The sequence below is a fragment of the Hyperolius riggenbachi genome, chromosome 3 (assembly GCF_040937935.1).
Source record: "Hyperolius riggenbachi isolate aHypRig1 chromosome 3, aHypRig1.pri, whole genome shotgun sequence".
NCBI classification, from domain to species: Eukaryota; Metazoa; Chordata; class Amphibia; order Anura; family Hyperoliidae; genus Hyperolius; species Hyperolius riggenbachi.
The window spans coordinates 171208806-171233693 of NC_090648.1; the positions used below are offsets into that span (position 1 = coordinate 171208806).

A 24888-nucleotide genomic window follows, 5' to 3' on the forward strand; every position below is an offset into this window, starting at 1 on the left:
ATTACAATATTTTCTATCAAATTTGCTAGTGCTTGACTGCACATTTGTAATCTGTTAATACTTGAACATGACGATAGAAGCGGATAATAGAATGAGCAAGCAGTACTGAAAAATAAGCAACAATTCTATTGAATGTAAGCAACAAAAGCAATAGTGCCGATGCTTTGTTCTGAGATTTTAATGACTGTACAGACCACACCAAAATGTCTATAAAAACATTTATAAAGGAACAGTAATACTGTAATAGGCGATTCATAGAATACAGAGAATCAGCAGACTTGATAAATAAGAGGTGTTTAAATGTACGTTCCAAATTCCATGTGCCTACGGGGCATCTATATGCCGTAAATTCCTCATGAAAATTTGGGTCCCATATTTCAGAGCGAATTACTAACTGGTAATTACCTGCCCAAAATCTAGCTCAACACAGTGTGTCTGTACAGGGATACTTCCAAAAACTGCCGCTTTAATGATCAATTGACGTTTGATCAAGGAGACAGAAATGTACAATATGTATGCAGCTTACATGAGGCATTGACTTTCTAAGAAGCCAGAAGACACGAGCGCTATTATTCACTGCAATGCGGGAGGTATAGAGGTCACACTTACCCTGTACTGCAGGTTACTACTTGGACAAAGTGTAGAGTAGGGACTAGATATCCACAGAAACTTTAATTGGGTCCTACAGCTTTTGAATGAACACATTTTTGAAACTTATAAATGTGCTTGTAATGGAAACTGGACAAAAATCTTTTTCCAAAATTGATCCGATTTGCCCAAAGCAGGGCTGTAGAGTCAGTACAAAAATCATCCGACTCAGACTCCTCAGTTTATGAAACCATCGACTCAGACTCCAGACACCCAAAATTGCTCAAACTCTGACTCCTCAGTCTAATTTTTACAAAGGCTATGGATTTGGTTAAAAAATCATCTGACTCCAACTCCTCAGTTTACTGAAACCTCCGACTCCAGGTACCCAAAATTGCTCCGACTCCACAGCCCTGGCCCATAGCTTCCCTTTAGTTTCTAGATGTGGTCTTAATATACCTTTTGCTGCTCCATGAATGAACCCACTTACCATGGATTTGACAAATGCTCTACACTGCACCAATATCAGAGTCTTGCATGCAAGGTGAGCAAATGCCAATTAACCAGGAAGCACTTTTTTATTACTGGAAGTTACTTATCCTAGGAAAATCTTGCGAGTGAAATGACCAATGTAAACAATGGGTTCAGTTGACTAAATCAGGAGAATTTGCAGGAAAATCTGCAGTACTTGTTCTGAACACAGAGACCCTCTCCCAAGAGGTTACCCATGTGCCTTGTTCTTACGTATAAATATATTGCTTTCTACAAAGCACGCAACATGCAAGAAACATACTTACTTTAACATGGAGTTCTGGATGGGAGTTCATGTAATCAAAAAGCTTCTGGTAGTTCAGAAACTGGGCATCCCATTCTTGGAGCTTATCATAACGGAAGTCATCTCCTAAAGGCACAAGGACCACCTTACTCCGATACAGTTTAGACTTCTTTCTGTACTGATCCAATAGGACAGTTGCTCTATCATTAAAAAAAAGCACAAAACATTAAAATAGTTATTGGCTAATGCTATAAGCCTTATGTAATATATATTTATAACAATGAATTACAGCGAGAGAATAATGAATCTGAGAAACTTTGTAAAAAAGATGTTCAGGTTATTTTTTCAAGGAGTGCAACTCCCCCCCCCCCCCCCCCCAAAAAAAAAAAAGGTAGCATCACCCCAGAACTCCATATCAGGTCACAGTAGCTGAAAGAAAATAGGAATCTGACTGGGATCTGTAAAAGACCACTCCACTTTTTCTCCACTTGATAAATCATCCCATTTAGTAGAAAACGTGAGAGTTGTTGGACAAAGGAGAATTTGAACACATGATCACAGTTATGAGAATGAGTAATATCTTGTCCTCTTCATCTTTTCCCATCTACACAATACCACGCTACAGCCAATCCTTACTTACCGGTACTATATCTAGGAAGGAGAATCTTAAAAGGCATGACCATAAGGTTGGTATGTAAAATTAATTGCATCTGATTATTCTGACAAAGTTTATGTTTTCATTAAGCACAGACCAGTGTGAAGCTGATGCATGCAGCTCCTACCGTTCAACCACATTGGACTCTGTAATTGCTCTAGGCGGTGCTTTCCACGGACAGTTGATGCGACCTCCTGGTAAACGTCTGAAATCAAACTGACAGCAGATCTTGGGGTCAGGGCCACATGTGTGAGGAACATCGTAGCTATAAAATGGCATCATGTGGCAGAAGATGTCCGTGCCAGAATCTGGATCTAAAAATTACACCAACAGGGTAGATTAAAACTGAGGGTATTATTCTTAATTTCCATACAGCCATCATCTTCCACAAATAATGCGATGCATACAAAAGATGTATTTAATTGACATGAGCAAGGACAATGCAGATAACACAGCCGTAGTGCAAACCCTGTGAAATATGAGATGAAACCATGAGGTTTGTATAGCAATACCAAGAAACACAAAGAGAGAGCCCTACCAGTTTGTCCATACAGCCTATTCCTACATTTTATCACACGTTGGTTTGTGACAGTGACCGACTTTCAACCCCAACAAAGATTTTCCAGTTTGACGGATTCAAATCTAAAAGTGGCCATAAATGATAACATCTTGCCATTATGTAACTTGAGGGAATACCAAAAGTATCCTTTCAAAGTATAAATCACTCAGTTTACCCTTCTACAAAAACATTCACCATTCACAGCCGTTGCAGCTGTAAGTCTGACTTGTCGGTATCGCCATACCCAGACAGGAATGTAACAGACTCTACAGTAAGGCAACTTCTTCAAAGGAGGCAGAGTACCTCAATGACTAGTCAGGGCATTCAAATATTCAGCTTACTTATTTTAATACATTGTTTAAAACAAACTACATTTAATAAAAACGACCAGAAATCGTTACAGAAGATTGATTATAAATTATACAGCAGTCAACTGAAGAGGAGGATACCCTGACTGCTACTCTGTCCTCCGGCCACAGAGGGAGGACTCCCATGGCTGCAGCCACCCTAGTTCCCTCTAACAGTGCAGGGAATGCAGAGCTGAGACCTGAGGGGTTATTTGAAATTTAGCTATTCCGTGGGGACACAAGGGCCCCTGCCGAAAATTCTGGATACACTCATAAACTGCACAGCCGTAATATTCCCATGGTTCTGAGCCTTGGAATTCTGGATGCGGTGAGATCAGTTTCAATCCATTATGATATGGCTGGCTGGCCAATTATGGACTCTGTTTTACCCTAGATGTCTGTGTACGGCCCGGCCCACTGCATGGGATATACTGTATGTGCTGGTGTGGCGAGTGGGTCAGTGCGGTATCTGGACCAGTCCTAGATGTCATAAGTGGCTAGTAATGGGAGCTCAATTTAGCAGGTAGTGCTTTTATGATTTTTAACATTGGGGACTTGGTGTCGACCTCCTTGCATGTTTAGGTGAGAGTTGTTCATACATCAATGGTACCAAGATTTATACATTGCTGAATGTCCTCTACTGATGAGCATAAAATTACATCTCATTTATTTACATAACACTATGACAATATGAATTTATAGATTCCACACATGGCATGTGACTTTGCTAAATATGCCTTACTAACTAGACCTTCAATTCCTATTTTCTTCTACAGCACATTGATGGAAGATTATTAAAGCTGTCTATGCAGGTCAGGTACAGTTCAACACACCAGACTCAGATTGCTAAAATGCATAAATGACAACTTAATGATATGCCATTTAGTTTTACAATGGGTCTATACTACAGAATCTCAATGAGATGCAAATAATTCCCAACTTGTATGTACATTTCATGCAGATTGGTATTAGACCAATCAAAAGGGACAAGAATTGTGCTTGATGGGCCCAACTTTAAGCTGCATATAATTTGAATCAAATGTGTATTCAAACCAGAAATATTATATAAACTGTTAAACTGCTGTTCAGGAAGATGGCACCTTAATTGGCAGTCACGGCCACAGGGTGCTGGCCTTTTTTGTTTTTCTTCCCTTTTCCCTACCAATTCACCTAGTTTTCTCCCCTGAAGGTGTGCAGTGTGGTCTGGTATAGTCTGGGACGCTGGTGCAGGTCGTGGGGAGTTCGGGACCTGGAGTTCTTTTCCACCTTGCCGCTGCCTGGGTCCATTATCTTTGCAGGTACAGGCCGTGTGGAGTGCACCACTGCTACCCAGGAGGCCAGGGCTCCACTGAGGTTGGAAGACACCACGCTGATTGGAATCCATCCATCCATCGGCTGCTGCTGCTTCACTGCAGCACGGACACGTTTAGTTCAGCCCCTCCATTAAACCAGCCACTAATCCGGAAGTAGGGGCCGCTGTGCCCAGACGATTCTGTGACAGCCAGATTATCTTGACTAACCCTGCCAAAAGCTGCCCAGGAGTTGGGACCCACCACAGAAATGAACACTACTGCACCTTTTGAACTGGAACACCTTGGCCAGCACTGCCAGATGACAGCCATCACCGATGCTGTCTTTCATGAAAAACTGGGCCCTCACTGCTGAACCTTCACTTCCCTCTACCCAACCCACTCTTCCCCCAATTCTTTGATGTCTCCTTAGGTATAACAGATGAATGCCAAGTGCAGCTGGTGGTGCCTTAGTATGGTAGCCTTGACTCTTGGACATTTTCCCGCTTACCCTCGCCATCCAACCCCCCCAATCCAGAACCTTTGTGAGCCAAAACAGATTCCAGGTACATCCCATCCCCCCCTCACTCCCATCCTTTATACTTGGCAAAACAAATTAATCTTATATGCATCGTATTGAACATCTCTAGTCTACATCTATGTTCTGATGCTAAATTTTACAACATCTCACATTCTTCTGTCAGTTAAGCTTGTTGTTTTGGATTTAGCTTTATGGCTGTTTAGGCACAGAAAGGGAGATTTGTTAATCTGTCTGACTTGAACAGACTTTTGTATTTTGAGAAAATGAGGGTGGCAGCATTACCCCAGAAAAAAATGGGGTTTGTCAGACTTTAACAGGGCCAGGACAAGGTCATCCAGGGCCCAAGGCATAGGTGCACCAGTCATCAGACTATGGGCTCGATTCACGAATGCGTGATAACTCTGTTATCACATGTAAAGGCTTTGCAAGTGCAAACACGCGTGTAAAGGCTTTGCACATGCAGCATATCATTATCACGTGCTAAGTATCCTTATCACGTGATAATGATACTTAGCATGTGATAAGGATACTTAGCACGTGATAAGTCACTGCAGATCACCCGAACGGAATGTAGATCATGAATTATTACTGTATACTGTGCATAAAGCGACGCGGGTTAAACTTCGCCAATCGAAAACTACGCAGCTTCACACGATCAGAAGATAGAGTTTGGTAATGAAATCAGCAATGGTGCTTACATTAACATGTGAGTTAATGTAATATGGTGCGCACAAAGTTAACGTGTGTCGCTTTATGTACTGTATACAGTAATAATTCATGATCTACATTCTGTTCGCGTGATCTGCAGTGACTTCACGTGATAATGATACTTTGCACGTGATAATGATACTTTGCATGATATCACATGCAAAGCAGGCTTATCACTGTTGTGCTAAGTGTTAGCATGCTTTAGTGAATCGAGCCCTTTAGAGGGACACTTAAGTCAAACAAAAAAAATTAGTTTTACTCACCTGGGGCTTCCAATAGTCCCCTGCAGCTGTCCGGTGCCCTCGCCATCTCCCTCCGATCCTCCTGGCCCCGCCAGCAGCCACTTCCTGTTTCGGTGACAGGAGCTGACAGGCTGGGGACACGAGTGATTCTTCGCGTTCCTGGCCACAATAGTGCCATTTAAGCTGCTATAGCATATATCATATACCATATAGCAGCATAGATGGTGTTAATGTGTCTGGGAATGCGAAGAATCACTCGCGTCCCCAGCCTGTCAGCTCCTGTCAACGAAACAGGAAGTGGCTGCCGGCAGGGCCAGGAGGATCGGAGGGAGACGGCGAGGGTACCGGACAGCTGCAGGGGGCTATTGAAAGCCCTAGGTGAGTAAAACTCATTTTTTTTTTGGTTGGACTTAAGTGTCCCTTTAATTCCTTGTCAGGATTTGGGCGCCCACCTCAATTTCTTAAAGCTAATATTGAAGAGGTGCGCACCTTCCCTCCTTGAAATCAGACCATAATTGAAAGAGGTGCACCTCATTCAACACACTCATACCCAGGATTACACACACATACACACCAGCCTAGATGCAATCTAGCATCCCAAATGCTGATGCTGGCTGACCTACTGACAGCAAGGGAGGAAAGCAGGCGTTTGCTCTGCAATAATAGTTCACTTTGCAGCCACAGCTTTACAGATTCATTTCTTTTCTGCTGGTCACAATTTGCTTTGCTTCCTGTTCCAATGACACTAAAAACACTGATAGGAGCGCTCTCCATTTCTCTCAGAGCAAAAATAAACAAACTGTGTCTCTAGAGTATGGTAGGAAAATAAGATTATGAACCTTTCTGAGAGACACAAAGTGCTGTGAAAATCTAATAATAAAGTTAGTGACACTGAGACCAGCCTCTTTCCGATTCACCAGTAATGCATTTTAGCAAGGAAAAAATCAGCAAGAGAAAATCAGAAGACCCACTCACATCAGACATAGATAAACTAGTATAGGAAAAGGGTGGAAATCTTTCCAAACGGGACGATATAATTTTACCGATAATCATAACTATGTACATGTTACTTTCTGTACCTATGTATGTGTGAGACTTCTACCCCATCATAGACAAGACACAGAGCATTTATCTGCTTTTCTCCTGGCGGACTCAAAGCACCAGAGCTGCAGCCACTAGGGCGCGCTCAATAGGCAGTAGCAGTGTTAGGGAGTCTTGCCCAAGGACTCCTTACTGAATAGCTGCTGGCTTACTGAACAAGAAGAGCTGAGATTTGAGCCCTGGTCACCTGTGTCAGAGGCAGAGACCTTAACCAGTACACTATCCAGTCACAAGCTTGGGAATAATTGTGTATGTCTGAACAAAGTGATCACTGAAGACTATAAAAAGCCTTTTGAAGTCAATTTGCTTGAACACTTCATAGCAGTCAATGACTCTCTTAAATAGCAGTGGTTAAGTGATCAGTTCATCAACACCAAACACCTGCCCTAGACCATGCTTCTTAGCAATGGTACACCTGAAGCGAGAGAGATCTGGAGGCTGCCAGATTTATTTCCTTTTAAATAATAATACCAGTTCCCTAGCATCCTGCTGATCTTTCAGACCAGTAGTGTCTGAATCGCACACCTGAAACAAGCATGCGGCTAATCCAGTCAGAAAACCTAATATGCATGTTTGATCAGGGTCTACGGCTAAACGTATTTTAGAGGCAGAGGCCCAACAGGACAGCCAGGCAACATGAACTTTTTTTTAAAAGGAAATGAATATGTCAGCCCCAATATCCCTCTCACTTCAAGTTGAAGTGACGAAAACTCTTCTACAAAAATTATAATACAAATCTTCAAACCTTCGCTATATTAAAACTAAAGGAAAAAAAAAAAAAAAAAAAAAAAAAAAAAGTTTGCCTGGAATTCTACTTTCACTGTCCTAAAGGTGGCCACACACACACACCATACCATTTTTTATATTTATTTATTTTCAATCTGAGAATTAGAATCAATTTTTCTGACTTATTGTAACATTGAAAAATATGACTGAACAATGTATCAAACACACGCGTGTAAAATTTTTGCCCAATTATGAAATTTCATGGGTTTATAAATCAAGGAAGTAACAATCTATCCTACACCATTACATTTTCATAAAAATCGATACAAAAAAAAAAAAAAAAATCAAATCACTCCCAATCAACTTACATTGAGGGAAAAGAAAACAAAAAAGAAAAGGAAATGCGATCAGATTTCTCGCTTGAATAGTAAAAAAAAAAAAAAAAAAAAAAAAAAGTCTTATTTTTCTGTACAACTGATGGTTTTATTCAAATTAATGGAAGATTGGGTATTTTTATTGTATGGAGTGTAGCCACCTTAATAGTCACAGATAACAAGCTCATAAATATTAGAGACATTTAAAGAGAACCCGAGGTGGGATTAAACTATGTTAGTGGGGCACAGAGGCTGGTTGTGCACACTAACACCAGCCTCTGTTGCCCCATGGTGTGCCTCCATGTCCCCCCTGCGCGCCGCTATAGCCCCCACAGTGCTGGCGACACGTAGCGTGTCGCCAGCACAATGTTTACCTAAGCGCCGTCAGTCAGCGCCGCTCCCCCGCCTCCTTCTCATCGGCGCACCCGCCCATGTCCCTTCCCTCCCGCTGATAGGAGGGAAGTGACGCGGGCGGGTAGCGGCGATGCGGAGGAGGCGGGGGAGTGGCGCTGACTGACGGCACATAGGTAAACATTGTGCTGGCAACGTGCTACGTGTCGCCAGCACTGCGGGGGTATAGCGGCGCGCAGGGGGGTCCTGGAGGCACACCATGGGGCAACAGAGGCTGGTGTTAGTGTGCACAACCAGCCTCTGTGCCCCACTAGCATAGTTTAATCCCACCTCGGGTTCTCTTTAAAAAGAGAGAGGATAGTTCAGGGAAGAAAGTAATCCAGAGAATTAAGGCCCATACACACGTCGGATTTCCGCGAACGACGGGTCGTTTGAACGTCCCGTCCGTTCGCCCGCTAAATCGGGCGTGTGTACAGACTGTCGTTCGCTTGATAAGAGTGAGTTTGAGCGATCCGCCCGGCAGATCGCTCAAACTCACTCTTATCAAGCGAACGACAGTCTGTACACACGCCAGATTTAGCGGGCGAACGACGGGACGTTCAAACAACCCGTCGTTCGCGGAAATCCAACGTGTGTATGGGCCTTAATACTCAGGTCTGCTAATTCACTGTTGCACAGCATTCCTAGTGATCAATACAGAAGATTGCGGATATACATTTGTCAACAGACTGGCTGACAACAAATATGATAACTACTGAAGCTCCTGGAAATTTGACTGGACATTTTCAGACTCCAGAAAAAGCTGTCTCCTTACCCCAAGTCTGTCTCCACATAAACTCCAGACTTCGAGTGGCTGAAAAATGCTTCTTGATGGAGTAATGCACCCTCTGGATCAGCATACTGGTTAGGTTGGAGCGTTTTAGGAGGTATGGCATGGTAGAGCTGTGCCCGAAAGGATCCACTGCCCATCCTGACCTTGGCTTAACACCTTCCCAGTAGAGAAAAAAAACATTGGTGAAAACTACAATAATTGGCTGCTCTATTTGACTTAAACCAGTTCAGTTAAAATAACTCCCTCACCTATGTTTTTCTTCAGCCACTGGTGACCCTCTACCATCTGGTCAATCATGGCGAAGTAGTGAGTGTTCGCTTCATCAGGCATCACCCAGCCACCACTTGTCATCTCCAGTTGGCCATTAGCAACTAACCTTTGGAGAACAAACCCTTAGATCAATCCACTTATTTAACGTATAACCATTGAAGTAGTGAATAAATAACCTCAGTTTAGAATAAAATATATAGCATAATCAAAGACACACACATACTTGCTGGTAACTGAGTATTACTACAATTGTGGATTTTTATTTTCTTCTTAAAAAAGGAGGCCACTTGCTCGGAACTGATCTCACTTTCAAATTAAAAGGAGGCCCAAGTGTGAGACCTATGGAGGCTGCCATATTTATTTCCTTTCAAACAATAACAGTTGCCTGGCAGTCCTGATCTCTGGTCAGTAGGGCCTAAATTACACACCTGAAGCAAGCATGCAGCTAATGTTGTCAGATTTGTCAGACATCTGATCTGCATGCTTGTTCAGGGGATTGAAGTATTAGAGGCAGTGGGTCAGCAGAACAGCCAGGCAATGTGCATTATTTAAAAGCAAATAAACATGTCAGCCTCTATATGCCTATCACCTCGGGTTCCCTTTCCTACCTAGCTTAGACATAGTGAGCAGTCTCATTCAGCTTGTTGTAAGATCTCCTACTTAGCCGGGTATACTGAGCAGTCACAGACACTGTCGCAAATGCTCCTACTTAGCTGGAAAATAAGTTTTTATTAAGCCAGCTCATAGATCAGCAGATTTGTTTAAGCTACAACAATTCAGGAAGTATGTAACAAAAATGAGTTGAACTTAAAGAAGACTGTGGTATAATGAATACACATCCAAGATAGGGAACAAAATTAGAATTCAAATTATAATTAGCATTTTCTTCCATATTATTACATTAAATAACCAATTGAATCAGAATGGATTCCGTTTTTTTGCGTAAATGACAGAGAAAAGATCATTGAGACATTGACCAGAATCTTCAGCAAAGCGTAATATTGGAACCTGAGTGACCAAGTTCTACTGTCAAGTTGTTTTAGTCGGTTTTACTTTCCGTTTTCAAAGAAAAAAAAAAGCCACAGTAGGAAAAATTAGGACTCCTGCTGCAGCATAAGGATAGAGGACCTAATTCCAGGATGGAAACATCAGATACTCCCCAACAGACATAACTTGTGAGATCACAAGTAAATGTGTGGGATTACCATCTATGCCCAGTAGTGGGCAGAATGGTGCTTACCCACCATACCAATTGTGCTTCATGAAAATTAGCCTTTAAAATAGGTTGCCCAGAAACATTCAATTGACACAAAGCACAAGAAGCTGCTACAACCCAGCCTAAAACACACCTGAAATGAGAGGAAGATGGAGGCTGACATTTATTGGCTTTTAAACAACGTAGATTGCTTGGCGGTCCTGCTGAATCTCTGCCTTTAATACTCTTAGCCGTAGACCTTGAACAAGCATGCAGATCCAAGGTTCTGACTGAAGTCTGACTGAATTACACCACTGATGCCAGAACGTTTAGCAGGATGGCCGGGCAACTTGTATTGTTTAAAACGAAATCAATATGTCATCCTACGTACATATCCTCTCACTTCAGGTGTATTTAAGGGGAGAGCGACCTTTTTGTTTCATAATGTGCTTCATTGAACATGTCATTCCACAACTCACAAATTAATGTACAATACAGAGAAAATACCCCAATATGGAAAAATAGAGTCAGTAGTAACAAATACAGACATTGTATATTAACTTGATTAAGATCAAGTTCATCATTTTTCACTAGCCCTGGTTTAACTAGATGGAAGCAGTTATTCTGGGGCGGTAAAGCGTATAGGTTGTTCAAATGTGAGTTTGCAGTCTGACTTAAAATAAAAAAGAAAAGTGGAAGGCTCTTAAATTTGTAGTGGTCTGATAAGGAATATTATACGTTGCAGCCAAGACCATATTAGAATAGAAGATCCACTCTTTACAAACCTCTGAATGCTATAGGTTCTGTTGCTAGTGATGTGGACATATTAGCCAAACACCAGAAACATCCACAGTTGTTGCACTCAGTCAATGTCCAACTTTCTTTTAATATTCAAAATACAGGTACTGTCACACTGTGTGGGAAAATCCAAAGTTCTATACCGTTCCAAATAGTCCAAGCTGTTCTAAAGCATCCTAATTACCCTAATTGGGAACAGCTGCTCTCTGCAGTTGGTTTATGGACAGTCATGGCTAAGACAAAGGAGCTCAGTGAAGACCTGCGGCTGCGGATTGTGGCTGCTCACAAGACAGGAAAGGACTAAAAGGCTATTTATAAACGTTTTCAAGTTCCATTGGCTACAGTGCTCTGTGGAATATTTCAGAGAATGTGGTTGGAAGCCAAAAGTGACACCTGTGCTGGCCAGGAGGATAGTGAGAGAGGTGAAAAAGAATCCAAGGATCACCACCAACGCCATCCTGGTGAATCTGGGTTCTGCTGGTGGCAATGTCTCAAGGCAGACAAACCCACGGACACTACACATTGCTGGGTTCTACAGATGCAGACCAAGGAGGACACCACTTCTCCAGATAAGGAACACAAAAGCTCACTTGGCCTTAGCAAATCCTCATCTGGACAAAGAAGACTTCTGGTCTTCTGTGTTATGGTCAGATGAAACAAAAATTGAATTGTTTGGTCACAACGATGTTTCCTTCATTTGGTGTAAAAAAGGAGAAGCCATCAACCCAAACAACACCATCCCCCACTGTCAAACATGGTGGTGGAAATCGAATGATCGAATGCTTTAGGTGTGCTTTTCAGCCAATGGACCAGGGAACCTAATCACATTAATCGGCACCATGAAAAAAGGGCAATACATGAGGATTCACAACAACATCAGGCAGTCTGCAGACAAACTTGGCCTTGGCCACTAGTGGACATTTCAGCATGACAATGACCCAAAACACACAGCAACACAGCAAAAGTGGTGAAGAAATGGTTAGCAGCCAACAACATTAACGTTTTGTAGTGGCCCAGCCAGAGTCCTGACTTGAATCCAATTGAGAATCTGTGGAGGGACCTAAAGATCAGGGTGATGGCAAGAAGAACCTCCAACTTGAAAGATTTGGAGCTCATTGCTAAAGATGAATGGGCAAAAATACCTGTGGAGACATGCAAAAAGTTGGTGTGCAAATATAGGAAGCGTTTGATAGCTGTAACAGCCAATAAACGCTTTTTTAATTGATTATTGAGAAGGGTATGAATAATTTTGGACTGGACACTTTTGGCTCAAATGTAAATAAAATCTGAGACTTTTTTTCCCACAAGAATGCCTCATGTACATGGTCTTATCTTTTGGGAGACACCTATGTCATTTCCCATCAAAAAAATTACTTGCTGGTTGAATAAAAGTAACTTTAAGTCAAAATTTGCCAGGGGTATGAATAATTATGGACAGCACTGTATAAATTAAATGCCAAACCCCTCCCACAACAATCACGGAAGGTAACTGAGATGAACAGGTGTTCTAATTACATAAAAACAAGAGCGATACACGGATTTACATAAATAATTAACAGAGATAGATATCGGATGGGTTAATTCAAACAATGCCAAAATGGGATTAATAAGTATGCGTACCAATATCATCAATAAAACAAATTAAACTCCCATCTGGCTTCAGGTACCAGAGTGTTTAGCTAAAGCAATTTTAGTGGAACCAGAATGAGGTGGCCTAGGGTTCCGCCACTGCCGAAATGGAGATATCATGTTTGGTATGGAGGTGTGGTTGCCAAACCTTATAAAGTGGTTCTCTTGATCTGCAAGGTGTGCATTGCTGTCTATGACCGAAAGTATTTGTAGGAAGGATAAGTTAGGCTGCTTCCATCTAGAGGCTATATAAATCTTTACTGATGACAATATTTGTCTTATCAGTTGATTCTGAGCATGCTTCCATTTTTAGGCTTATAAGCCCAATAAAAATGCCTTAGGATCCTTATAAATTGAGTAGCTTGACAGTCTGTTTTTGCCAAATGTGAGATACCCTAGGACAGAGTTCCCCAACCCTGTCCTCAAGGCCCATCAACAGTACAGGTTTTGTAGAAAACCACAAACATTCACAGGTGAGGTCATTATTGTCGCAGCAGAGCTGATTAACTACCTCTGTGGATTTCCACAAAACATGCACGGTTGGTGGGCCTTGAGGACAGGGTTGGGGAACACTGCGCCTAGGGCACATTCACCAATTATGCATAATATCAAGCAATCTGTTTTTTAAATACTGTTATAACATCAGTACTACATAGGCAACTTTGAAATGTAAGGTTATTAAAAATTACCATTACATCCCAGTCTGTAGGCAACTAGGATTTTATACAAATGACAGACAGCCTTACTTGCAACCCTGCCCTGGCAGCAGTACACTTTCTGGTGAATGTCATACTCAAAAATCTATTTGCAGAGAGTTTAAAACACACCAGATGCCACTTTTTTATTTTCAGGTGCTTATTCTGCACGGCTACCTCAGAAGTGTGTGTGTGTGTCTGACGGGGGGAGGGGGGGCAGGGCTAAATTCCTCTGCTGTTTGTGACCCAGTGGTGAGATTTCCTATATTTAATAATCCCAGTGCCACAATAGAGAAAATGAGTGAGCGTATTTGAGAGCCTGCATTGCCTATGCATAATTTTAATGTTCTGCTCATTTATGCGGGAGTGTAACACTCATCCGGCTAGTCATTTTGGCTTTTTGTCCCGGTGCAAAGATCACCCTCATGTCTAAGGTCTCCCAATCTTCCGCAAAATTATGTCTAGCCTGTTCCTTCTAAAACTTATCAGCTTCTTATTAGATATGGTCCCATCCCTCAGCATCAACCGTATGTAGCCGGACACAGGTCCCAAATCACCCATCACAGCTGAAATCCCCTAGTACACCACTGTACAACTGAGTAATGACCTTCAAACCATTGCACATTCTCAGTATTAAATTCTGTGCAGCAGAACTTTTGCAGGGTGACAAGAAGTTTGAGGCTACGCAGAACTGAAATTAACACTGTCTCTGCCTGGATCAAAGAGGAGTATATATCTGGCACAGCATAGCCAGTAGACCTAAAACACCCCACAAAAAGGGCTGTATGGAGTTCTGTTTTTAAGAGTGAATCGATTAGTATGATGCTAAACAATTAACTTGGCCACTAGTGGTAGAAGACCAAAACCACTTTCCACTTATACAGGGCTAGTTCACTCATATAGATCGATCTATACTGAATGCTTAAAGCTACCTGCGCACTGCCGTCCTCTTCTGGGAATTAATGTTGTCCCACCACTTGGAGAAGAAGGAGATCTCTGACCAGATGAACCTTCGACGTGGGTCCTCTTGCAGTTTCACCACCATGTTGTTCAGGATGTGTTGAGTCTGGTCATAGTAATATTTATCAAATGTTTTTATCCAACCTATGATGTAAATCAGAGACTGCAATCAAAAAAAGGGTTTACTGGCTTGCTGAATTTCACTATGAAAGTATCTGGCACTTCCTAAGATTTAATATGAGTCTTTAAATATACATACTACATTGCCTCTTACTATACTTATACATTAACTGCAGTCATCTTAAAAAGGTGCTAAAGGGAAAACTTTATAGCTATAACACATTTTTGTTTATGGTGCGCTAATTTGGATAAGTGCTGCTTTGTGTAGCTCATAAGTTCCTACGTTTTTGGCAGCAGGCAAATGATCTCTAAGGGAAGATTATTTTTATTTCCCAAAATGTAAGTGCAAAGATTCTACTACATCACAACTACAACCACCACTCCAAAGGGTAATGGATGGCACCAAGAAAAGCTTATTAGGTGCGCTTAAAAAATAATAATATCACAACCAGAACAACTGCCCTTCATACTCCTTCTGGGGTCATATTAAATGCAGAGGATCAGTAAACAAGGAGGGAAACCACATTTTTAGGCCCAAGTAAACAATGTTGACTTTCATAATTTAAACAGTACAAGTCCACTTCAATATTTATGACACTGTGGGTGGTTAGTTTAATACGGCATCTTTCAATGCACACTAATGTCTATGGGAGGTGCAACTTAAGGTGAACATTAACAGTACATTTTTTTCTAAATTATTTTTTTTTAAATCCGATTATTTAGATCATATTGTATGGAAATAGATTAACTGGTGGGCCCCTACTAACACATTACTGATTATTTCCTTAAAGAATTGGTCAATCAGCAAGACATTTTTTTTTCATATGCTGGGAGGTAGAAAGTTGGCACAGGGGACAGAAAAGTGGCACAAGGGGGCAGAAAGTGGCACAGTGGGACAGAGGTTGCAGCAGAGGGGGTCACTGGAGGCACAGAATACAGAGGGGGACACTAGAGGCACAGGGGGCAGAGGGACACAGTGAAGGACAGGAGGGCAGAAGTGGCACAGATGTAGACACTGAAGGCACAGGGGGACACAGTGGAAGCAGAGAAGGCAAAGGGGAAAGAGGTGGTTCCAACTTACAAACAGATTCAGGTTAAGAATGAACCTAACCAGAGACTACCTGTAGTATATGAAAATAAAATCTTTTCTTTGCAAACTGAATGATCTGATCGAAAATAAAATCATTCACTAAAAATCTAGTTAAATAGCAACCTTTAAGTTTAATTCAGTACTAATATTCTGTATTTAAATAGTGCAGACAATTTCCACTGAACTATAAAGAGTGTAGAGAAAAGAGACCACAAGATACTGAACACTTACACGTCTTCAGCAGTTAATGGGATTCTTTTTTATTTATTGTGCAAGCCTAGCCTCACATTTGGACTAATAGTCTTCTCATCCAGATTTTCCATTATCAGCTGTTCTCTGGCTTTAAAAGGCTTGCCAAAGGTCAATGCAACACTGAAGACTTTGTTGGACTGGTTTAGAAATAGATTTGAAGCAATGGGCTTGTGAAATGAAACTGCATTTCAGCAACTTAAAAAGCTAGAGTACAGTCAGAGCTGCTCTCTGCAGGCCTGGCAATGGCTTGACAGTAGGGGTATCTGTGCTCCGGAAAGAAGTTACACACTTTAAAAAATAAAAAGACTTTCTTAAAACATTCTCAGTAACTAAAGCACTTCACTTAAAAAATACCTTTTTTTTTGAAAATTAGTAACTTTTTGAGTTCTCATACATATTCTATCAGAAGTCGACCCTAATGTTTGACCTCTTTAACTTGCAGATTTTACAGATTCCAGAAGCAGCTGAAACAGGAATTAGGTATGGCAGTATGTCTTTCACCCAAAGCACTGCAATCCTGTATTAGGCCTGGTGCACACCAGAGGAGTTTTTCTGAGCGTTTTGAGTTTTTAAATCTGCTGCTGTTATCCTATGTGTCTGTGCAACTGGAGCAATGAGGTTTTGTAAAAAAAACCATAGCATTACATTGGGAAGAGCTTTTAGAGGTTTCAAAAGCTCTTCCCAATGTAATGCTATGGGTTTTTTTTTACAAAACCTCATCGCTCCAGTGTGCACAGACACATAGAATAACATTAGCAGCAGATATAAAACTCAAAACGCTCAGAAAAACTCCTCTGGTGTGCACCAGGCCTTAGTGTGTTTTACGGTACCTGCCCATCAATACCACTGACAAGGATAGCAATGCCGACATGGAAATGAAAAAGTGATAACAAATCAGGTTTGAGAGGTTTACCTGTGGAGGCGCTTATACTAGCCAAGACTTGCGGTTCAGCTGCTCCTATTACTGCCTGATGAAGCGGGTTATAGCCTGTGAAACACGCTGTATAATTTTTGGAGCAATTTGTTTAAAGAATTATGTTTCAATTTAGGGAGGTAAATCCACCACTACCTCCCTTCTGAAACTGTTTTTTAAAACATTGTTTTATCCTCATCTGACGCCACTGTTCCTACATTGTTCGATACTTGAGTCCACCCTTGGTGGAGGGGAGTTACTCCGTTTTCTCTATACCTACAGAGAGCGACATTCTTAACCAGAGTGGGGTCAGGTCTAATCTCCTCATCTGCCTTTACAGTGGTTGCCGTAGTGGTAGCCCGCCTTTTTGAGTACATTTTCATTTATATTAACATATATGCTCATTATACTGACATACTGCACTATTTGGGGTCTTGATCTCTCTTCTGGTTTTCAATTTTTATTAAGAAGGTGTGAAAATATTACCCAAGAGAAAACTTAGGCAAAAAGTGTGTTGCATACAGTTCATTTTGAGGAGTAACGCTAAAAACTCCAGTGGTGGCCTGGGGCCATACACATAGCAATCTGATCTCTTGATCACATCAGTCAAACTCAAACAACGGAGTCATAAAATAATTAAATTATTCCTCAATGGAACATAAAACACATTAAAGGCGAGACTGGGTTTACATTGATGTATTCAGGGTTTGTGATTGGTAATTAACAGTTGCCAAGCACAACTGCACACGTCACTCATGGAACAGAGGCAGGGCATAGAATGAGTCTGGAAACATTGAATGAGTCTGGGAAAAAAGGATCAGGAAAATAATCATCTCCATGATCCCTTCTGTGCCTAAAGTCACCAAAGTTGAAAGCTGCTGATATTAGAAAACTACACCCATTCAAGCACACGTCCACTTTCCAAAGAATGAAAGACAAACCCAGTTGCCAGTCAACGGCCTTATGCTCTTCAGAGGCTAATCTGAGCACTCACCCCTCCTATGGGGTCATGAGGGTAGACCGTATCATAGACAGTATTGTTTAGTTTATGGTGTGTAAGAGAAAAAAAAAAGCTTCAATTGCTCCCAAGGAGATACTTTTTATTGATTTTAGATCAGTTAGGACATACCGAGGCACAACTGTGGCCATGTGCAAGCAATAAGTTCCAGATTGTGGGCATGGCCTTTAAAAAAAAAGTCATAAAGTGACTTAAAAAAATATGCAAAATGATCATATTTTTTAGATAGGTGCTGGAACATACCAGTGCCACATGCTAAGAGCTATAATATATACACAGTACTGTCCATTTGGAAAGTGGCAAGATCTAGTGGCCCTCAAAATCTTTGACCTCAGCGATCCGGTCCACAAACACACACCTACATACGTACATGAATTTGCACTGCTTATCAGTTGTTGCAATATCTGTTTTAAATTTTAATTGGCCTATTAAAGGCTATGTTTTAAGTAAAAACTATTTTGCAGTGAAACTCCAAAGAAAAAACACAACCCCCCCTCCCCCCATTTAGTTCGAAGAAAAAGTGCAGATAATTATGAGATTATGCCATCATTACAGCACTGACCACAAGGGTAATCCATACTCACAATGACAGATTTGACTGCTGTTCCCTGCCAATTCCTCTCTGACTACTTGATGTGTGGGTGATGACTGGAAAGGTGTAGGAGGAGTCTAGACAGTTTTCTGTCCATCTCAACAGGAAGAAAAACTACAGGATGCCACGAGCAGCCAGGTACATTCAATACACAAATTGCAAAAACTGCAGACATGCAAATCACAAAACATTGTGCACTGCTACTTAATGCAAATTTACCATTATAATGATTAAAATTGGCTTCACTGGGACTTTAATCTGTTGAACAAGCTACTACAGACTGCCAATAGTTGTTTTCCCATTAAAACATACAGCACATTTCATTTCCCAGCCAAATAGGGACTCTGGTGAGCTCCTGATGTTACCCTGCAGCAAGTCAGGCTGTCACACAGTTATACAAAAGGACAGCTAGGATTACCAAGATTCCAATCAGAGTGTGACAAGAACATTTTCCATACAAATAAAAATCACATCGTAGATGGTGTAGATGAAGGATTAAAATGTACCAATGGCCAATTTGTTTAAAACCACATGAAGCTTGCAATCTACACTCTTATTATATATTTAATGTCACGTATACTAGGTCCGAGTGAAGATAAATGTTAAATTGTACATAAGCATCACTAATAAACTTTACTGGTAAAATCCCTAAACTAGTGTTATAAAACTTGCACTGATGATTGACCCCCTTTCAGTGCAACAAATGTGGCTGCAAATCATGCATAGCTATATTTTCCTCCCCTGCCAAACAGTAAATGACTATACCTTAGGAGTGCTAAATACATTGGCAAGTACCCTAAGCAAATTCCCTGATAAACACCATGATCTAGTGACCCATATGGCTGCTGTAATTTCCTCTCCTCCCTTGGTGTAGGAACATTGCATTCTGGCCAGGGAAGGTGTAGCTGAGCTGCCACACACGCTACCCCTCCCAATAAGAATACAGGAATGGATGTGGCCAGGAAGTTGGGGGGGGGGGGGGGAGATTTCAGACAGTGTGGTGCCGGAGTTTAGTTAAAGAATAGGTTAGACAACAGTCTGGACTATAAATACAGCAGCAACATTGGTGCTCATTACCATTATGGTGGGTATTACGGTATTTACCAACTATTTTTCATTACCTCTCCATTTACTGTTGAGCAGAGAACAAGAGGTTGGGGGCTTTTAAGAAGACATGAAGTGAGGGACGTACAGTGAGGGGTAGGTTTCTTGTTAATATTGTAGTGTTACCTCCCTGACTGTTGCGCCTATGCTTTTTATATGTGCGGACTCTGACACATCAAAGACATGCAGATCAAGTGTTCTTATATCATTCTAGCTGAAGATGTGTCTCAGACTACTGAAGCCAAAATCAGTCAAGCCAGTGTAGTAATTATAGACTTATATTTAACAGGTAAAGTGTAAGTACTGCTCTCTGTCTTCAGGCTTACTATAAAGCATAACAGGATGTTTTGAATGAGGAGAATACCATTTATAAGCCAACTTCATAGAAAAAGAGTAAGTTTTCAGCTACTAAGCCTTCTTCAGACTATGTCTAACAGGAAATGAGCCTACAGGAATAGAGTCTGAAGAAGGCTTACTAGCCGAAAGCTTACATCTGTTAACATAATTTTTTTTTAATTTAAATTGTATAAGTAGGTGTACAAGGACAAACAACTGCATTCAAATACAGTGGTCATTAAATAGGAACTCCAGTGAAAATAATGTAATACAAAAAAGAACTTCATTTTTACAATAATTATTATGTATATATGATTTAGTCAGTGTTTGCTCATTGTAAAATCTTTCCTCTCCCTGATTTACATTTTGACATTTATCATATGGTGACATTTTTAATGCTGGTAGGTGAGGTCAGTAGAAGGAGTTGCTGTTTGCTTTGTTGGCAGTTGGTTCTTTCCCACAGTGCAACCAGGCTTCCACAGTTGATATTTCAAGACCAAAAAGTGGTTACTTTAGGTCTTGAGTTATCAACTGTGGAAGCCTGGTTGCACTGTGGGAAACCTAAAGTAACTAGGGGCGACCTAAAGTAACTAGGGGCAACCTAAAGTAACTAGGGGAGACCTAAAGTAGCTAGAGATGACTCTTAAAGGGAAGGTCCAAGCAAAAAAAAAAAAAAATGAGTTTCACTTACCTGGGGCTTCTACCAGCCCCATGTAGCCATCCTGTGCCCTCGTAGTCACTCACTGCTGCTCCAGTCCCCCGCTGGCAGCTTTCTGACCTCGGAGGTCAGGGCCACATTGCATACATTTTTACGCATTCCAGCTAGTGCAGGAACAAAAATGTACGCGTTGCACCACTAACGCGTAAAAATGTATGTGTTAATGTTCCTGCACTAGCGGGAATTTGTAAAAATGTACGCAATTCGGCCCTGACCTCTGAGGTCAGAAAGCTGCCAGCGGGGGACTGGAGCAGCAGTGAGTGACTACGAGGGCACAGGATGGCTGCATGGGGCTGGTAGAAGCCACAGGTAAGTGAAACTCATTTTTTTTTTTTTTGCTTGGACCTTCCCTTTAAGTTAGCCAATAAATAGCATCATCCTCATTCAAAACTTCCTGCTTTTACTAATGACCAGCATGGTACACTACTGTACTGCTACTATAAAGGGTAGCTCCAGACAAAACCTTTATTCAGTTTTGAACAGAGTTAAAGGAAATCAGAATTGAAAATAAACGTATGAAATTTGTATGTGTAGTACAGCTAAGAAATAGAACATTAGTAGTACATACAGTGGTGTGAAAAACTATTTGCCCCCTTCCTGATTTCTTATTCTTTTGCATGTTTGTCACACTTAAAATGTTTCTGCTCATCAAAAACCGTTAACTATTAGTCAAAGATAACATCATTGAACACAAAATGCAGTTTTAAATGATTGTTTTTATTATTTAGTGAGAAAAAAAACCTCAAAACCTACATGGCCCTGTGTGAAAAAGAAATTGCCCCCTGAACCTAATAACTGGTTAGGCCACCCTTAGCAGCAATAACTGCAATCAAGCGTTTGCGATAACTTGCAACAAGTCTTTTACAGCGCTCTGGAGGCATTTTGGTCCACTCATCTTTGCAGAATTGTTGTAATTCAGCTTTATTTGAGGGTTTTCTAGCATGAACCGCCTTTTTAAGGTCATGCCACAACATCTCAATAGGATTCAGGTCAGGACTTTGACTAGGCCACTCCAAAGTCTTCATTTTGTTTTTCTTCAGCCATTCAGAGGTGGATTTGCTGGTGTTTTTTGGGTCATTGTCCTGCTGCAGCACCCAAGATCGCTTCAGCTTTAGTTGACAAACAGATGGCCGGACATTCTCCTTCAGAATTTTTTGGTAGACAGTAAAATTCATGGTTCCATCTATCACAGCAAGCCTTCCAGGTCCTGAAGCAGCAAAACAACCCCAGACCAGCACACTACCACCACCATAGTTTACTGTTGGTATAATGTTCTTTTGCTGAAATGCTGTGTTACTTCTACGCCAGATGTAACGGGACACGCACCTTCCAAAAAGTTCAACTTTTGTCTCCTCGGTCCACAAGGTATTTTACCAAAAGTCTTGGCAATCATTGAGATTTTTTTTTAGCAAAATTGAGACGAGCCTTAATGTGGTTTTTGCTTAAAAGCGGTTTGCGCCTTGGATATCTGCCATGCAGGCCATTTTTGCCCAGTCTCTTTCTTATGGTGGAGTCGTGACCACTGACCTTAATTGAGGCAAGTGAGGCCTGCAGTTCTTTAGAGGTTGTCCTGGGGTCTTTTGTGGCCTCTCGGATGAGTTTTCTCTGCGCTCTTGGGGTAATTTTGGTCGGCCGGCCACTCCTGGGAAGGTTCATCACTGTTCCATGTTTTTGCCATTTGTGGATAATGGCTCTCACTGTGGTTCGCTGGAGTCCCAAAGCTTTAGAAATGGCTTTATAACCTCTACCAGACTGATAGATCTCAATTACAGTACTTTTGTTCTCATTTGTTCCTGAATTTCTTTGGATCTTGGCATGATGTCTAGCTTTTGAGGTGTTTTTGGTCTACTTCTCTGTGTCAAATAGCTCCTATTTAAGTGATTTCTTGATTGAAACAGGTGTGGCAGTAATCAGGCCTGGGGGTGACTACAGAAATTGAACTCAGGTGTGATAAACCACAGTTAAGTTATTTTTTTAACAAGGGGGGCAATCACTTTTTCACACAGGGCCATGTAGATTTAGAGGTTTTTTTTCTCACTAAATAACAAAAACCATCATTTAAAACTGCATTTTGTGTTCAATTATGTTATCTTTGACTAATAGTTAACGGTTTTTGATGAGCAGAAACATTTAAGTGTGACAAACATGCAAAAGAATAAGAAATCAGGAAGGGGCAAATAGTTTTTCACACCACTGTATATGAGTCTAATATGGTTTCCAGTACAGGAAGAGTTAAGAAACTTCAGTTATCTATGCAAAAGAGCCTCTCTAAACTCTCCGACCTAACTTGGGTCCCTGTTTTCAGGAGCACTTACATATCAAAGAAAGAAACAGCCAGACAGATTTAGATAAGATTTTTACTGCATGGAAGACGAAAGGGTCATTAGCTCTAGCTATGCTGTTTTATAGTTTAAAATACAGAGTGTGGCTTGTAACTGCAAATATGACAGAATTATGCAATGCTATAAAAAAAAAAAAAAAAAAAAAAAAAAAAAAGCTATATATCTAAATATTAAAATATGAGACTTTTCTTTGCTGCTAATGTTCTATTAATCATCAGTACTACACATACAAATCCTTACATCATAAGTTTTTTTTTCACTTCAGTGTCACTTTAAAACCAATTAGAATGTTTATTTGGGTCTGTCTTGTTGGGGAGAATTTTACTTTTCCACCGCTGCCAGGTGGCAAATGGGAACATCTCTCTCATAGCAGAGACAGAAATGATAAAAACGGGTGTACTAGGAAAGTTAGTTGCCCTCATTTCAGGTCTTGGTGCCCCCCTGGGCTCTTGTCTGAACATGTGTTACTGCATAAGTAAAGGGAATTCCTCTCCACTGGGGCATGCACAGTAGTAACAACCTGACAGAGGTTCTAACACTTTCATTCAATAATGAAAAAGTTTGTCTAGCGTTTGGCTTCAAGCAGTCTATGAAATGCCAAAACAAATCAGCATTTTGTCAGAGGATAGGGCCTAATACAGTGAGACACATGCACAAGTCTGTGTCATGCTACAAGGGCACTGTACTAATATACCATTAGAATTTCACATCTTTCAGCCTTGCACTTTACATTCTCCTTCTCTGCACTGACATGTTTCAATGGCATTATAAATTAGTTGCTATGGAAAATAGACTTCTTTCAGAATCCATGACAAAGATAGATGCACAGCTACAAGAAGGTATTCTGCAACAATCCTCGCCCCACAGAAACACACCTAACCTATGAATAACCTGCAGAAATTGGTTTTGCAGAAACCAAGAATTAATTGCTAGGACCATATACAGAAATGTACATGTGTATTTTCAGAACATCATATAGTCCGATTGTGAGCCCCGCTGAGGGACTTGTTCAATGAACTCAGAAAAAGAGCCGTGGAAAATGGATTTGCTCTATATAAGTGAATGATGTTAAAAATAACCAATAATACACACAGCAGAGCTGACACGTCTTTGGCTTTTCATACTTTTATTGCTTCTAAAAATAACATATTCACTTGAAAAAAAGGAAGAAAAATATACTATAAAATCAATAACATTTATTTAATCACCAATTATAAAACATTATATAGCAACTTGATTCTATAAAAAAACCAGAGTATTAACTCCAATGACCTGGGGAAACTCAATCACCGGCCTGAAAAACCAACATTAGTTGTTAACATGATAAATAGGTCAAACAATTATAAGCTGGAGCTCACAGCAAAAAAATGTATAGGCCTAAAAATTGTGGACCACACAAAGTGCAGTCCCAATTTGAACAAAAAATGGGCGTATTCAAATGCATAGAGATGTAAGATCCATAGCAATCCAAGGTGGTATCATAAGATCAAAGCAGAGTCCAAAACAAGGTTCAAACCGAGTTTCTTCCTAGTATGGTGACATACATGTATCCCAATGGTCATTCCTCATCACTGGAGTGACAATGTTCCTTGGTTATTCAGTATACTCAATACAACCATCAGCTCAAATACACCTTCTTAGTTCCTCGATTAAAATTGCAAAAGCAAGGTTCATAAGGACATCAAAACGTCATAGCATCCATCAAACATATCGTTTACGTGACAAATAGTCTCAAGATCAGCTGTAGTATGGAATGTAGTAGGAGATC

The 24888-nt window shown here is 40.8% G+C and overlaps 1 protein-coding gene across 2 annotated transcripts in view; it reads right to left on the reverse strand.

Annotated features, from left to right (window-relative positions):
* Window positions 1–24888, reverse strand: part of MAN2A2 (mannosidase alpha class 2A member 2) — a 200320-nt gene that overhangs the window by 92889 nt on the left and 82543 nt on the right. For both annotated transcript variants that reach the window (XM_068275259.1, XM_068275261.1), the window contains exons 5-9: window positions 14608–14779; window positions 9337–9464; window positions 9071–9244; window positions 2146–2332; window positions 1386–1563 (exon numbers count right to left, since the gene is read on the reverse strand). In XM_068275259.1, the coding sequence (XP_068131360.1) occupies window positions 1386–1563; window positions 2146–2332; window positions 9071–9244; window positions 9337–9464; window positions 14608–14779 (839 nt within the window). The remainder of the gene's footprint in view (window positions 1–1385; window positions 1564–2145; window positions 2333–9070; window positions 9245–9336; window positions 9465–14607; window positions 14780–24888) is intronic.